Source organism: Myxocyprinus asiaticus, chromosome 22 (genome assembly GCF_019703515.2).
Source record: "Myxocyprinus asiaticus isolate MX2 ecotype Aquarium Trade chromosome 22, UBuf_Myxa_2, whole genome shotgun sequence".
NCBI lineage: Eukaryota > Metazoa > Chordata > Actinopteri > Cypriniformes > Catostomidae > Myxocyprinus > Myxocyprinus asiaticus.
Window position 1 is genome coordinate 20,076,446 of NC_059365.1, and position 13,215 is coordinate 20,089,660.

The window sequence follows — 13,215 nt, forward strand, 5'->3', positions numbered from 1 at the left end:
ACCTATGTTTTCCACATACCATTCAAAAGAGAATGAATAGCATCAATTAGATTTTTCTGATTAGTCTGGCATTTTCAATTTGGATCCTTCATGGTAGCTTGAAAGAACATTATTTGTTTAATAGACTTTATTAAATGAAAATTAAATGAATTTCAAAGTAAAAAAACAACAACAGCTGGCTAGAACAAATTCCTTCAATTTTGGTAATATTAGTAAATATTAAGACAAATAAGATAAAGCTTTGTTAGATATGACTTATAACAGCTTTCCAGCACCTCTTGCAACCTCTTCAATTGCGAAAAAAAAAAAAAAAAAAGTCTACAAACACCTTAAATTATTTTAAATTAAAAATATAAAGATTTAGTGAATTGCTTCAAAACTACTGTTTAAGACTGGAGACCAGCTTCTCTCTAAAGTCAAGGATAAGCAGTGAGTTTGGGAATTGTATTTTTAATGTATAGTAAGTACAGTAAGTATAGTTCAGTTTTCCAAATTAAAAATAGCAATTTGACCCACAAATTATGTTTCTTCAATCTTTAAATAAATGTCTCCCATACTTCTGTGAATGGTGCAAATAAGTAATACTGCTCATAAATTACATCAATTGTCTGAAATTCATACACAATGACTTTGCCCACAATTTTAAATGTTTATTCAATGCCCTTTATTACTTGGTTTGAGAAAACCTGTGCTGGACACCAATACAGATATTGGTCCCTTTGCAATTGATATTTCATGATTAGAAATCGTGAACTTATACTGTAATTTTGTGGAGGGAAAAAAGTCACAAATATAAAGAACTATAAAAAGGTGCTTACATTTGTATAAAATGTGCCAATATGAAGCTTTTCTAAGCCAATACAAGCATAGTAATGACAGGTAAATAAAACATAGAGGTATGGCTGCAGATGACAAGAGAGCATCTGTGTGACATGCACTGAGCTAAAATGAGACAAAACACCAGTTCATTACTACTCATTGTCCTAAAGTAATGCATTACTATAGGGTTCACTATTCAGTTAGAAAAATAGAGTAAAATAATTTTAATGTATGTTATTAGTATGGCACTAATAAAAAAATTGGTGGCAGTCTCATTTTAGCCTGTTTAATAACTACTGCCTACCCACAACAGTAGTCACTCATGTTAATGTTAAATCATACTCTAGTCATGCAGAACAAAGCAATATAACTACGGCATCATAAAAAGCAAGTAAAACAAAGACGACGAAACAATGGCATTTAAAAAATAAAAAAAAGCTAACGTATCAAAAAATCTAAATGAAGAATTCCATTCACAGTTAATATTCCTCCTCAGTGTTATGCGTGAAACTGGGGGGAGGAGGGGGGGGGACGGGAACAGCATGGTACAGGAACACTGAGGGGGGAGAACTCATTCACAGCGGGCAGGGGGAGCACTTTCTACAGGAATCCTGAACTGGAAATGAGAGAGAAGGAAGATTATTGTTCCCTACAGGTTACAATCACACTGTTGTATTCACACATTAACAAAGAGAACGATCCAAAATGTGAGTCATGCCATATGTTAAAACAGTTGAAAGAGGGTGCAGAGGGTGTATGTGGTAAGGCTTATAATCAGTCTCTCTTTGTGCTGGATAAAATTGATTATTACATTTCTTTTCTGTTATATTTGAATGAATTGTCAACTTTAGCATGTGGGATTTCCCCAATGTCAACTCGAGTTATCACTAACACTACCCATGACCCATTGTTGTTGTGTCTTTTGCTGCCTCCTGGCAAGGTCACTTGCATTTCAATGAGATTTTATCCTGGTTGAATAAATATTATTAACTAACAAACTAACAATTGTATTGCATTGAGACATTATGAAGGCAAAGATGTGCAGTGATGTATAGCTTGTTCAACAACAGCATTATTTTAAGGCCAAGTGGTGGACTAGTGTGACCCAGCTGTAGGAGCTGGACCATTAAAGGCTCTTTTGTGTGAAATCATGGAAGAGCAGTGGAGTGCAAACAACAGCAGATTGTTATGGATTCAGATGGCAGATGGCCGCACATCACAGGGAGTGCAATAAACTCTTGCCTGGCACTGGAGACATAATATTTCCTGCTACTTAGCACAGAGACATTCTTCACACTGTCAGTGTTTAGGACAAAAATGACTTCCTTTTAAAGTGCAATTAGGAAACACTGTAATTTCTACTTCAATGCAAACAGATCAGTATAATTGACCATAATCAATAAATGTGCTTTTGGAATTTAGTTCCCCCATGCAAATGAGGGTATCTGCATTGCGAGATACTTTGAAAGCCTTACCAGCATAAGGTGTCTCATGCAGGACTGGGAGCAGGTGAGGAGTTAACTGGAAAACAGCATGGATGAGACGTACATAACACTTGTACAAACACCTTAGAAAGGCCCTAAACAATATTTGGACACTTAAACCACACTTATGAATGTCACTGCATTAGATAAAATCTAAAACAATGTGGCCAAAGATATATATAAAAAAAAGTTCAAGCAAAACATTTCACAAAAATACATTTGTCAGGTTTTAAATTATACTACAACAAACAAAATATATAGTATTCATTAAGATTAAACAGTATTTGAACACTTTGTGTTTGTCAAGTTTTTTGGAAAATTTCCATATTTAATGTGATAAACTGCACCTGAGGTTACACCTGTTTGAACCTGAACTGACTTCATACATCAACTAAAAATCACCTTGGGACCAGTTGATTAAAAAAAAAAAAAAAAAAAGTGCAAATGGCCAAGTAAAGTTAGCTCTGGAAAAGACAAAGCATTATTTGTCAGCAGATGCCACTTGGTGTGATTTTTTTTTATCTAAAGCAATAACATGATTAAGTGTGGCTTTAAATACTTTTTGGGGCCATTGCACATGCAACATCAAAGTGAATATTGTACATGCCGTTCCCTAAATGAGAACTGAGGAAAACTGTAGGATTTATCTGGCACTACTTTTTTATCTTCTTAAAAGCATACACAGAAATAAATATCATCCACAGGGTTGTGGAAGAAAAGTGGTAGTCTAATGGCTTGGTATCTGGGCTGTTAAACAAAGTATGCAGGTTCAGAAAAACTGCAGTGTTGACCAAGACCACAATGCCATCATATCACCACTGTGGATTTGGTCCATTCTGAGGCCTGTCCTTGCACTTAATGTACTGCAAAAATAAAAGTATATCTCCTAACTTCAAAAAACCAAGAATTATCTGTGTTTCCTCAGTATTTTTTATGGCTAAGTAGAGCAACTTGTGTGTTAAAGCAGTGTGCTGCTGCTTTGTGCGAACAAACAAGAAGCTTAAAGGGAAAAACAGACAGTTAAAAATGTGGAAGACAAAAAAAAATAATAAAAAAATACAACAAAAAAGGTAAACCTGGTCAGTGCAAGTGTCTTCTTCCCATATAATAGTCAGGTGAATGTGGCAAATCAGCTTGAATACACAACCATGAGTGATTACCAGCATAATAGAAGCAATGTATTTTGAGATCTGATTCAGTCTAGCTGTACCAATACCAAAATTATATCCCTTTCTTGTTTCTTTTTGTGCTGGTTCTGCCTAGCAGCTGGAGTTTGTTTTGTGGAATAACACTCCTTCAGGACAGTTGTGGATGAATCTGCATGTTCCTTGTGTTTATGCCTCCTATTGGCTGGAGTTTGTTTTGTGGATTATTTTTTGCAGGACATTGGAAGGATTAAGTCATCTGCTGCACTCATGAACAGCCGGCTCACTGAACATTCGTTTGACTGTCTGAGGAAACTGAACTGATTTTTTTTTTTGTTTTTTTTGTGCTGGTTCCGCTAGCAGCTGGAGCTTGTTTTGTGGAGGAACACACCTTCGATACAGATTTGTAAATTAATCTACACGTTCTTTGTGTTTATTTTGCCTATTGGCTGGAGTTTGTTTTATAGATTATTTTCTGTTATGTAATTCTGTCTCACATAATTTGTACAGAACTGGACTTGAGCAATCCGATGGCAAAGTTGTCGCGGGGGCTCTCGTAGGCGTACATGGACTGTTTGAGTTTGGAGGGATGGACGGCAGTTGGCGCTGTCGTGCGTGGGGTTAATGCACACATTTTTCTTTTTTCTGTTTGTTTGGTTCAAGGGGAAGTTCGGAGTTTGATTGCTGTACTAATGGGGAATGTGTTTTTTTATAAAAAAGAAATTTTAAAAAAAATTGACAATCTATTATTTCTAACATGTCAAAATGTCAAATGTTAATATGATTTCTTTCTTTTCTTAAATGTAAGAAATATGATTTAGTGTTTCTTCAAGAATCGCATCTTTACCCACAGGAAGCTGAAAAATTTGGAAAGATATGGGGTGGACATGTTTTCTTTAGTGCTGGCACAATAAGAGCAGGAAAGTCATTACACTGATAAGTAAACATCTACAATTAAAATGTCTCAAACAGATTAAAGATAAATTAGGAAGAATCATTATTGTTTTAGCAGAAATTCAGCGGCAAAGGTTGATTTTGGCTAATATTTACGCACAGGATCAGGGCTTTTTAATAAATCTTGAAGGGATGTTGCAAGCCGCTGGCACCCCTCATGATATAATATTGGGAGGAGACTTTAATCTTTTGATGACTCAGTCCTTGATCATAGTGAAGCAAAAGTGTGCAAGCCCCCTAGAGCAACACTGATGCTTCATAGGATGTGTAAAATTCTTGGTCTTACAGATATTTGGAGACTTTTGAACCCATCTGGTAGGGACTATACATTTTTTTTCAACAGCCCATAAGATTTATTCTAGAATAGATTTTTTTATTTATATTTAAGTCCCTCATTTCTTCTGTAGTGAATTGCTCAATTGGAAACATCTTAGTCTCAGATCACACCCTGGTGAGCCACATACGGAGAAAAAGAAAGCATATAGTTGCCACTTTAATGTATCCCTTTTGCAAAATCTTGAATTCCAACAAATGTTAAAGGCTTAAATCAATGTCTATATGGAGACCATCTGGTCCTCAGTATCCTCTGTGGGCATGTCTTGGGAGGCACTTAAGGCAGTTCTTAGGGGCTGGATCATACAGTATGCCTCACTCATCAAAAAATCCAAAGCAAGAGAACTCGTGGAGTTGGAAGGGAATATTAAAAGTGCCGAGGCAGAGCTGAAGCTCTGAATGTCGTCTGATGGCCTCAGAGAATTGACCCGATTGAAATACAGATATAAAGACTATTTTGCCACGGAAGGTGAAGTTTTGGCTATTCAAGGCAAGACAGTCATACTTTGAGTCGGGGAACAAAGCAGGGAAGCTTTTGGCTAGATATATAAAGCAGAATGTCTTTTTCTACCATTCCCTCAGTGAAATCTGCTGGTGGTAAGATATTTACCTCAGCCATTGATATTAATAATGCTTTTAAAGAATTCTATCTTGATCTTTACAGTTCCACGTCTTCGTCTACTGAGGATATTAGACATTTTGTGGAACCATTAGAACTCCCTAAACTGACGAGGGAGCAAAAAAATTCTATTGATTCTGAGATAACCTTGGAGGAGCTTAGCGAGGTAATTAAGGCCTTGCCTACAGGCAAGGCTCCGGGGCCAGATGGCTTTGCCGCCAAGTTTTTTAGATCTTATGCTACAGAACTGGATCCACTTTTGTTAGAAGTGGATTCATTTCAGATTATGGATAGGGGCACTCAGCAGGGTTGCCCTCTTTCCCCATTATTGTTCTGTTTTGCCCTGGAACCATTAGCAGCTGCGATAAGAAAGGAGGATGATTGTCCAGGGGTGGTGGCGGGAGATATGGCGCATAAGCTTTTGCTTTACGCAGATGATATTTTGTTATTTGTCTCCGACCCCACTAGATCTATGCCTTGCCCCCACAGAATTATTCATTCCTTTTCTAAGTTCTCAGGATACAAAGTCAATTGGTCTAAATCCGAAGCTTTGGCTCTGACAGCGTACTGCCCAGTAACGGCTTTCCAGCCGGGTGCCTTCCAGTGGCCCAAACCGGGCATTAAGTATTTGGGCATTTTATTCCCAGCAAATTTGTCTGATTTAGTCAGAGTTAATTTTGACCCCTTAATTAAAAGGTTTGAGCGATGTGGGCAGGTGGGCTTCATAACATTTATCTATGATTCAGAAGGTTAATGTTATTAAAATTAATTGTATTCCAAAATTTAATTACTTGTTACAGTCTCTCCCTGTAGATGTCCCCCTCTCTTATTTTAAGCAATATAAAGCAAAGTCCTTCGTTTGGAATGGTAAACATCCCAGATTACATTTTAATAAGTTACATAGGCCATCTGACAAAGGTAGGCTAGGCCTACCCAAGATTTTGTTTTATTATTATGCATATTATGCAGCGTTAAGCCTGGTCAGTATCTTGATGGGAGACCTCCTGGGAAAACTAAGGTTGCTGCTGGAAGAGGTATTAGGGAGTCCAGCAGGGGGTGCTCACCCAGTATAGTGATGGGGACACTATACTGTAAAAAGGCACCGTCCTTCGGATGAGACGTTAAACCGAGGTCCTGACTCTCTGTGGTCATTAAAAATCCCAGGATACTTCTTGAAAAGAGTAGGAGTGTAACCCCGGTGTCCTGGCTAAATTCCCCACATTGGTCCTTATCAGTCATGGCTTCCTAATAATCCCCATCCATTAATTGACTATCACTCTACTCTCTCCCCTTCACCAAAAGCTGGTGTGTGGTGAGCATACTGGCGCACTATGGCTGTCATCGCATCATCCAGGTGGATGCTGCACAATGGTGGTGGTTGAGGAGAGTCCCCTGTTCACTGTGTAAAGCGCTTTGAGTGTAGTCTCAGAAAAGCACTATATAAATGTAACGTTCATTCATTCATTCATTCTTTCTGTCTCAGAAATTTGGCTCATTGGTCGCTTCCACCTGAGAGAGCCCCTCCCTGGTTTTGTATTGAACAGGAAGTGTCCAGAGATTTTAATTCGGACATTTATTTAAATGTTGCCTTGAGCATATGTTTGAACCCTAAATTTTGTATTGAAAGGTCCCCTTTCTACTGGTCAGAGTGGATTGTGAGGGGGGTTGCTGCACTATATGAGAGTGGAGTGTTTAAATCTTTTGAAAATTTGGTTCAACACTTTGAGATTCCCAGACCTCAGTTCTAGGTGTTTACAGCTGCGCCACCTGCTCTGAAATATTTTTGGGAGTAGCTCACACCCCCCTAAAGTGGCAGATACTCTAATGAGAGGTGATTACTGCTTTTGGAAAAGGTCATGAGGCACCAGTGTATTACTTCCTGTTAATTCAGAGTCTGGGGGATGGAGCTTTAACATCTGTCAAGAGATTATGGGAGAAAGATTTAAACTTGGTATTGGAGGAGGAAGTGTGGGCTAGGATTCTAAAAAATGTCAAGTCTACATCTAAAGATGCAAGGGTTTGCCTTATGCAATTCAAGATATTATATAGATTCTATTGGACCCCCTCTAGATTATATAGGCTTGGTTTTAAAGACACACCCACATGCTGGCGATGCCAATCAGAAGATGGTAACACAATCCATGTTTTTTGCTGGTGTGCTAAGATTCAAGAATTTTGGTTGAAATTTCAAAGTTGTGTGATGTTTTGAGCACTAAAATTTTACTATGTCCCAGACTCTGTATTTTGGGTGATGGGGCAGTCATAAATTTGGGGGATAATCACATTAAAAATTGGGTTCTGACCAGTCTCATGATCAGCAGGCAAATAATTTTAAGGGGATGGAAGTCAGATGGAGCGCCCTGTTTTTCAGAGTGGTGTGTGGAAATGGGGAGGGTGGCTGCTTTCGAGGAAGGGGTAAGTAGAAGGCTGGGGTTTTGGGATTTATTTGTTATGAAATGGGGCAATTATTTAGTTTTTTTGGGGGACTCTCGGGGAGGGGATGTGGAGAGTGTTGTTTAGTTTAATTATGTAGGTTTATTATATTTTCTTTTTTGTTTGCTATTTTTGTTTTGGTTGTGTGTGTTATTATGTGGGCTCACAGGGGTGTTCATTGGGGTTCAGGGTGGGGTTGGTGAATGAGGAGGGATATTAGTGGGGTTTGAATGTGAAATGTTGATTCATTGTATGTGTTGGGTTTTTCTTTGCGGTGTATATATATGAATCAATAAAAAATTTTAATTACAACAACAACAAAAAAAACAAGCATATTTGCCAAATCAAATCTGTTGAATCAACTAAAATAGGTGTCTCCGCATCGCTTATCGCATATCTCATATGTGCCCCCCTCACTAGTCATCACATACTCCGTTTGCCTTGAAATTAGCTAATGCCTTAAAAGGCAAAGATTTTACTTTGCACAAATTTTGCTATTAAGTGCAAGAGTGTTTAAAAAAACAAGTTAAATTAATTATATTCTTGTTATTTGAACAAGACAGGTCACGTCTACATTCCTTAAATCAAACAGTTGTTGTCTCTTTGAATCTGTTGTCTCAAAACTTTAAGTTACAAAATGTATATTTTTATATCAATGTAACTTGAGTCAAAGCAAAGATAACAGAACTAAGTTGAGTCAACACAACTTTTTTACCACAGAAAAATTAACTTTTTTTAGGACAATGAGTTTTCATACATTTTTTTTTAAGTTCAATTAACTTGTCCGGGCTTACAGGGTGCAACAAAAAAGTATGGCATGAAATTATTCTATAGGTTTGAAATATGAGCTCATATCAGATTTAATGTACACAATCTTGTGATAACAAGTGAATGTACAGTTGAAGTCAGAAGTTTACATACACTTAGTTTGAAGTCATTAAAACTCATTGTTTTTAACCACTCCACAGATTTCATATTAGCAAACTATAGTTTTGGCAAGTCATTTAGGACTTTGTGCATGACACGAGTAATTTTTCAACAATTGTTTACAGACAGATTGTTTCAGATTGTTTTAATTGACTATATCACAATTCCAGTGGGTCAGAAGTTTACATACACTAAGTTAACTGTGCCTTTATGCAGCTTGGAAAATTTCAGAAAATGATGTCAAGCCTTTAGACAATTAGCTTCTGATAGGAGGTGTACCTGTGGATGTATTTTAAGGCCTACCTTCAAACTCAGTGCCTCTTTGCTTGACATCATGGGAAAATCAAAAGAAATCAGCAAAGACCTAAAAAAAAATTGTGGACCTCCACAAGTCTGGTTCATCCTTGGAAGCAATTTCCAAATGCCTGAAGGTACCACGTTCATCTGTACAAACAATAATACCCAAGTATAAACACCATGGGACCATGCAGCCATCATACCGCTCAGGAAGGTGACGCATTCTGTCTCCTAGAGAGGAACATAGTTTGGTGCGAAAAGTGCAAATCAATCCCAGAACAACAGCAAAGGACCTTGTGAAGATGCTGGAGGAAACAGGTAGACAAGTATCAATATCCACAGTAAAACGTGTCCTATATCGACATAACCTGAAAAGCTGTTCAGCAAGGAAGAAGTCACTGCTTCAAAACCGCCACAAAAAAGCCAGACTACAGTTTGCAAGTGCACATGGGGACAAAGATCCTACTTTTTGGAGAAATGTCCTCTGGTCTAATGAAACAAAAATTGGACTGTTTTGCCATAAAAGGGTGAGGCTTGCAATCCAAAGAACACCATCCTAACCATGAAGCATGGGGGTGACAGCGTCATGTTGTGGGGGTGCTTTGCTGCAGGAGGGACTGGTGCACTTCACAAAATAGATGGCATCATGAGGAAGGAAAATTATGTGAATATATTGAAGCAACATCAAGACATCAGCCAGGAAGTTAAAGCTCGGTCGCAAATGTGTCTTCCAAATGGACAATGACCCCAAGCATACCTTCAAATTTGTGGCAAAATGGCTTAAGGACAACAAAGTCAAGGTATTGGAGTGGCCATCACAAAGGCCTGACCTGAATCCGACAGAAATTTGCGGGCAGAACTGAAAAAGCGTGTGCGAGCAAGGAGGCCTACAAACCTGACCCAGTTACACCAGTTCTGTCTGGTGGAATGGGTCAAAATTCTGGCAACTTATTGCGAGAAGCTTGTGGAAGGCTACCCAAAACATTCTGACACAAGTACAAACAATTTAAAGGCAATGCTACCAAATACTAACAAACTGTATGAAAACTTCTGACCCACTGGGAATGTGATGAAAGAAATAAAAGCTGAAATAAATCATTCTCTCTGCTATTATTCTGACATTTCACATAATTAAAATAAAGTAGTGATCCTAACTGACATAAGACAGGGAATGTTTTCTACGATTAAATGTCAGGAATTGTGAAAAACTGAGTTTAAATGTATTTGGCTAAGGTGTATGTAAACTTCTGATTTCAACTGTAGTCTTGTACTGTTAATTATAAGGAGCTGATATCTCTTTTTTTAGATTGGCTATAATTTCATTTTACAAATCAAAAACAATTTGAGTCATTCCCTTCATAAAATACCTACATCTATTCAACCTTCATATTCTTAATTTTAAGATTGTATAAAAAGCAATTCATTACACTTCTGAATTGAACATTAATAGTGTGAGCTGCTCTAAATCTCAGCAGTAATGGAGCTCTTTTGGTTAATTCCTTCCACATAAAGCACCTTTACTGCGTAAAATGTGTGTTCTCCATTTAAGATACCGAACACCAGACTGGGTTGTGTAAAGTCACAATTATGCTCTGGCTTTTTACCATAACTGAAATACAGACTGAAGAATACTATAAATGTAACTAACTGCAAGGATTATTATACTTTTAAAAAATATGAAGTTTAGGGACCATTTAGGGGTCAATACTTACTTTTTCCTCTCTTTTTCCCTCTTGAGTGTGGTGGAGCCCCCTGCCTGCTGGGCCTGGGACTGCAGCAGCTCTGCTGCTGTCTTCTTCTGCTTGAAGCTGTTGAGCTCATCGTCAAAAGACTTCTTTTTGTCCTCCAGTTTCTTCTTCTCATCCTGGTGAAGCTTCTTGAGACGGTCAAACTTTTCATGAAGCTGTGATGTGAATACCACAGAGTCAAATTAAAGTTTGCTTTAATTTAAAATTTACACTATCGTATAAGCATCACTACACAAACAAAGCATTACATCTACTGTGAAATAGTCTATATAAAAGAGTAAACTCTGTTTAACCCCTTAAACTCAGTGCATTTTTTGGCTGCTGCTCACAATTTTTCACACTCAAATTTAAAAGCTCACCATTCACACTACTGTGGACTAAATGCAAAAAACTGGTCTTCTTTTTTCAGAATGCATCGAATATCTCGGCCTTTGAGTGGACTAGAAGCTCACGGATCTCAGAGTCATTAGAAAGCAGAGATCCTCCCCTTTGTGATGATACATTTTATCATCAATAGTCAAAAACATATTTTTCTGATGATTTGTTTATCATGCTTTTCCTGCTGGATGGTATTTTTGCTCTGGACAAAATATTACATTAGATTAGATTATTCAGCCAAGCAAGTCTACAGACAGGTAAAAAAAGTCTTGTTTGTTAGAAAACTGCCTAAGGTAAAAGCAGATATAAAAAATTTTGCTATTTGGGGCTTACAGCAGCAGTGATCGGTGCATAAGAGACGTCTGTATTTGATGACTTACAGAAATCATATTTCACTTTGTGATTCTTTTGAAAATCTATCAAACTCTATGTGGTATTAGGCACAGCATGTGAGCGGAGTGGAGCAAGAGCGGAGCGTTGAGCAGAGCAGTGATAATTCCACCTGAGCGGAGAGCGCCTTTTTGAAGCTTCCACTCCGCTCGGTCAGGCTGCGCAGTGCCGCTCGCTCAACCCAGAATGTGCTTCGTGATATGCTGGTTTGGGAATCTGCGAAATAAGCAATAGGCCTGAGGTTATGGAGCTCAAACATTGTTTTAGTGAAGTTGCAAACCTTATAGCCTAAATAAATGCAAAGTATAAATCAAAAGTTAAGAACGAGGAAATCGGGAGTGTGGAGAGACTGTGAGGATTAGCAAATATTCCTTTTGGAATCGTACGTGTCACTTTGCCAGAAAGCACGAGGATGTGCTATGTGAACATGGTAGTGCAGCAAAGGGTGAGCTAGTAGGCTACACTACTATTCGATAAATTAATAGACAAGTAATGTATCTTATTGTTTTGCAATCATGTCAGTGCAGCTGCCAGCTAGATGCAGGCCCGGTTCTGCGGGGATTTGAACGTTAGAGCACCCTCAATTGAATATGTAAGCTTAACAATACTGTATATTGGCAAAGCCTTTTCCTTGAATCCCGGCGAACACACAAAAAATCCCTGCATCAAAACCAATAAACATGTATGATCTTGCAGATCAGTATGTCCTAATTTGCAGGCAGAGCATTCTGCTTTCATGCCTCTGTTGTACAATTGAGCATTTGATTAGTAAAGATTTCCCCTCTCGCACAGAGTATTTCATAGCAGAATTATCTCACTTAATCGACCACCTGTTGCTTTCGATTTCTGCTTCGGGATAAAGTGGCACATAACTACTGATCAGTTTCCAAAAGCCAAATCCACACCTTAACGATAAGTGAAACATTAAAAAACGTACTCTAGATTAGTGGTTGCAGATTACATCTTCGACATCGCTTGCTGCATTCATACGCAGAGAAAAAAGCTATAAATGATTGTGCATTAGAAAAAAAACCTTTTCTTAAATGAAGGCAGTGTAATTTGTGAATTAAATAATTTTTATTTGTTTTGGGATCATTAAACATTATTTCATCTAATATATATATATATATATATATATATATATATATATATATATATATATATATATATATATATGGACAAAATCTCACTTTATGCAGGACAAATATTTTTTTATTTGTTAAATTCATGGTTAAACCTTGCTGTACATATAAAGAGCATGATTGTTTGATGCATATCAAGTCCAGATTCACTTTATAATGCTTTAAAAATATCAAGGAAAAACAAAGGGGGCATATGGTATCTACTAATATAATAATAATTATATAAATAACCACAGTCCTTTAGATTGCATATGATTCGTACAAAGCCTATAAAAGTGTAGGTAATATTAATATAGCAACAACACTGAAAAAGAGAAAAACATTCACTGCTCTTTTCTGGATAACTTAAACCTTTTAAAACTGAACAGAAAATTAGGATGAGAAATTGCTCATTTTAATTTACAGACCCAAAGTCTGATAGTATTAAATCAGAAACTTATTAATGTATCAAATCTACAGTATAATCATTCCGTGGAGACAACTGAAAAACAATTATGAATTTCACTTTTACCTGCAATATTTTTCCTGGTATCAGTCCATATTTTC

The 13,215-nt window shown here is 37.4% G+C and overlaps 1 protein-coding gene across 7 annotated transcripts in view; it reads right to left on the reverse strand.

Annotated features, from left to right (window-relative positions):
- Positions 1–13,215, reverse strand: part of LOC127413271 (septin-6) — a 35,807-nt gene that overhangs the window by 3,633 nt on the left and 18,959 nt on the right. For 2 of the 7 annotated variants that reach the window (XM_051650265.1, XM_051650263.1), the window contains exon 9: positions 10,724–10,914. In XM_051650265.1, the coding sequence (XP_051506225.1) occupies positions 10,724–10,914 (191 nt within the window). Of the gene's footprint in view, positions 1–660; positions 1,436–2,294; positions 2,341–3,379; positions 3,437–10,723; positions 10,915–13,215 lie in introns of those variants that run through there. The other 5 variants (XR_007892558.1, XR_007892557.1, XR_007892559.1 and 2 more) reach the window with 5 other exon arrangements.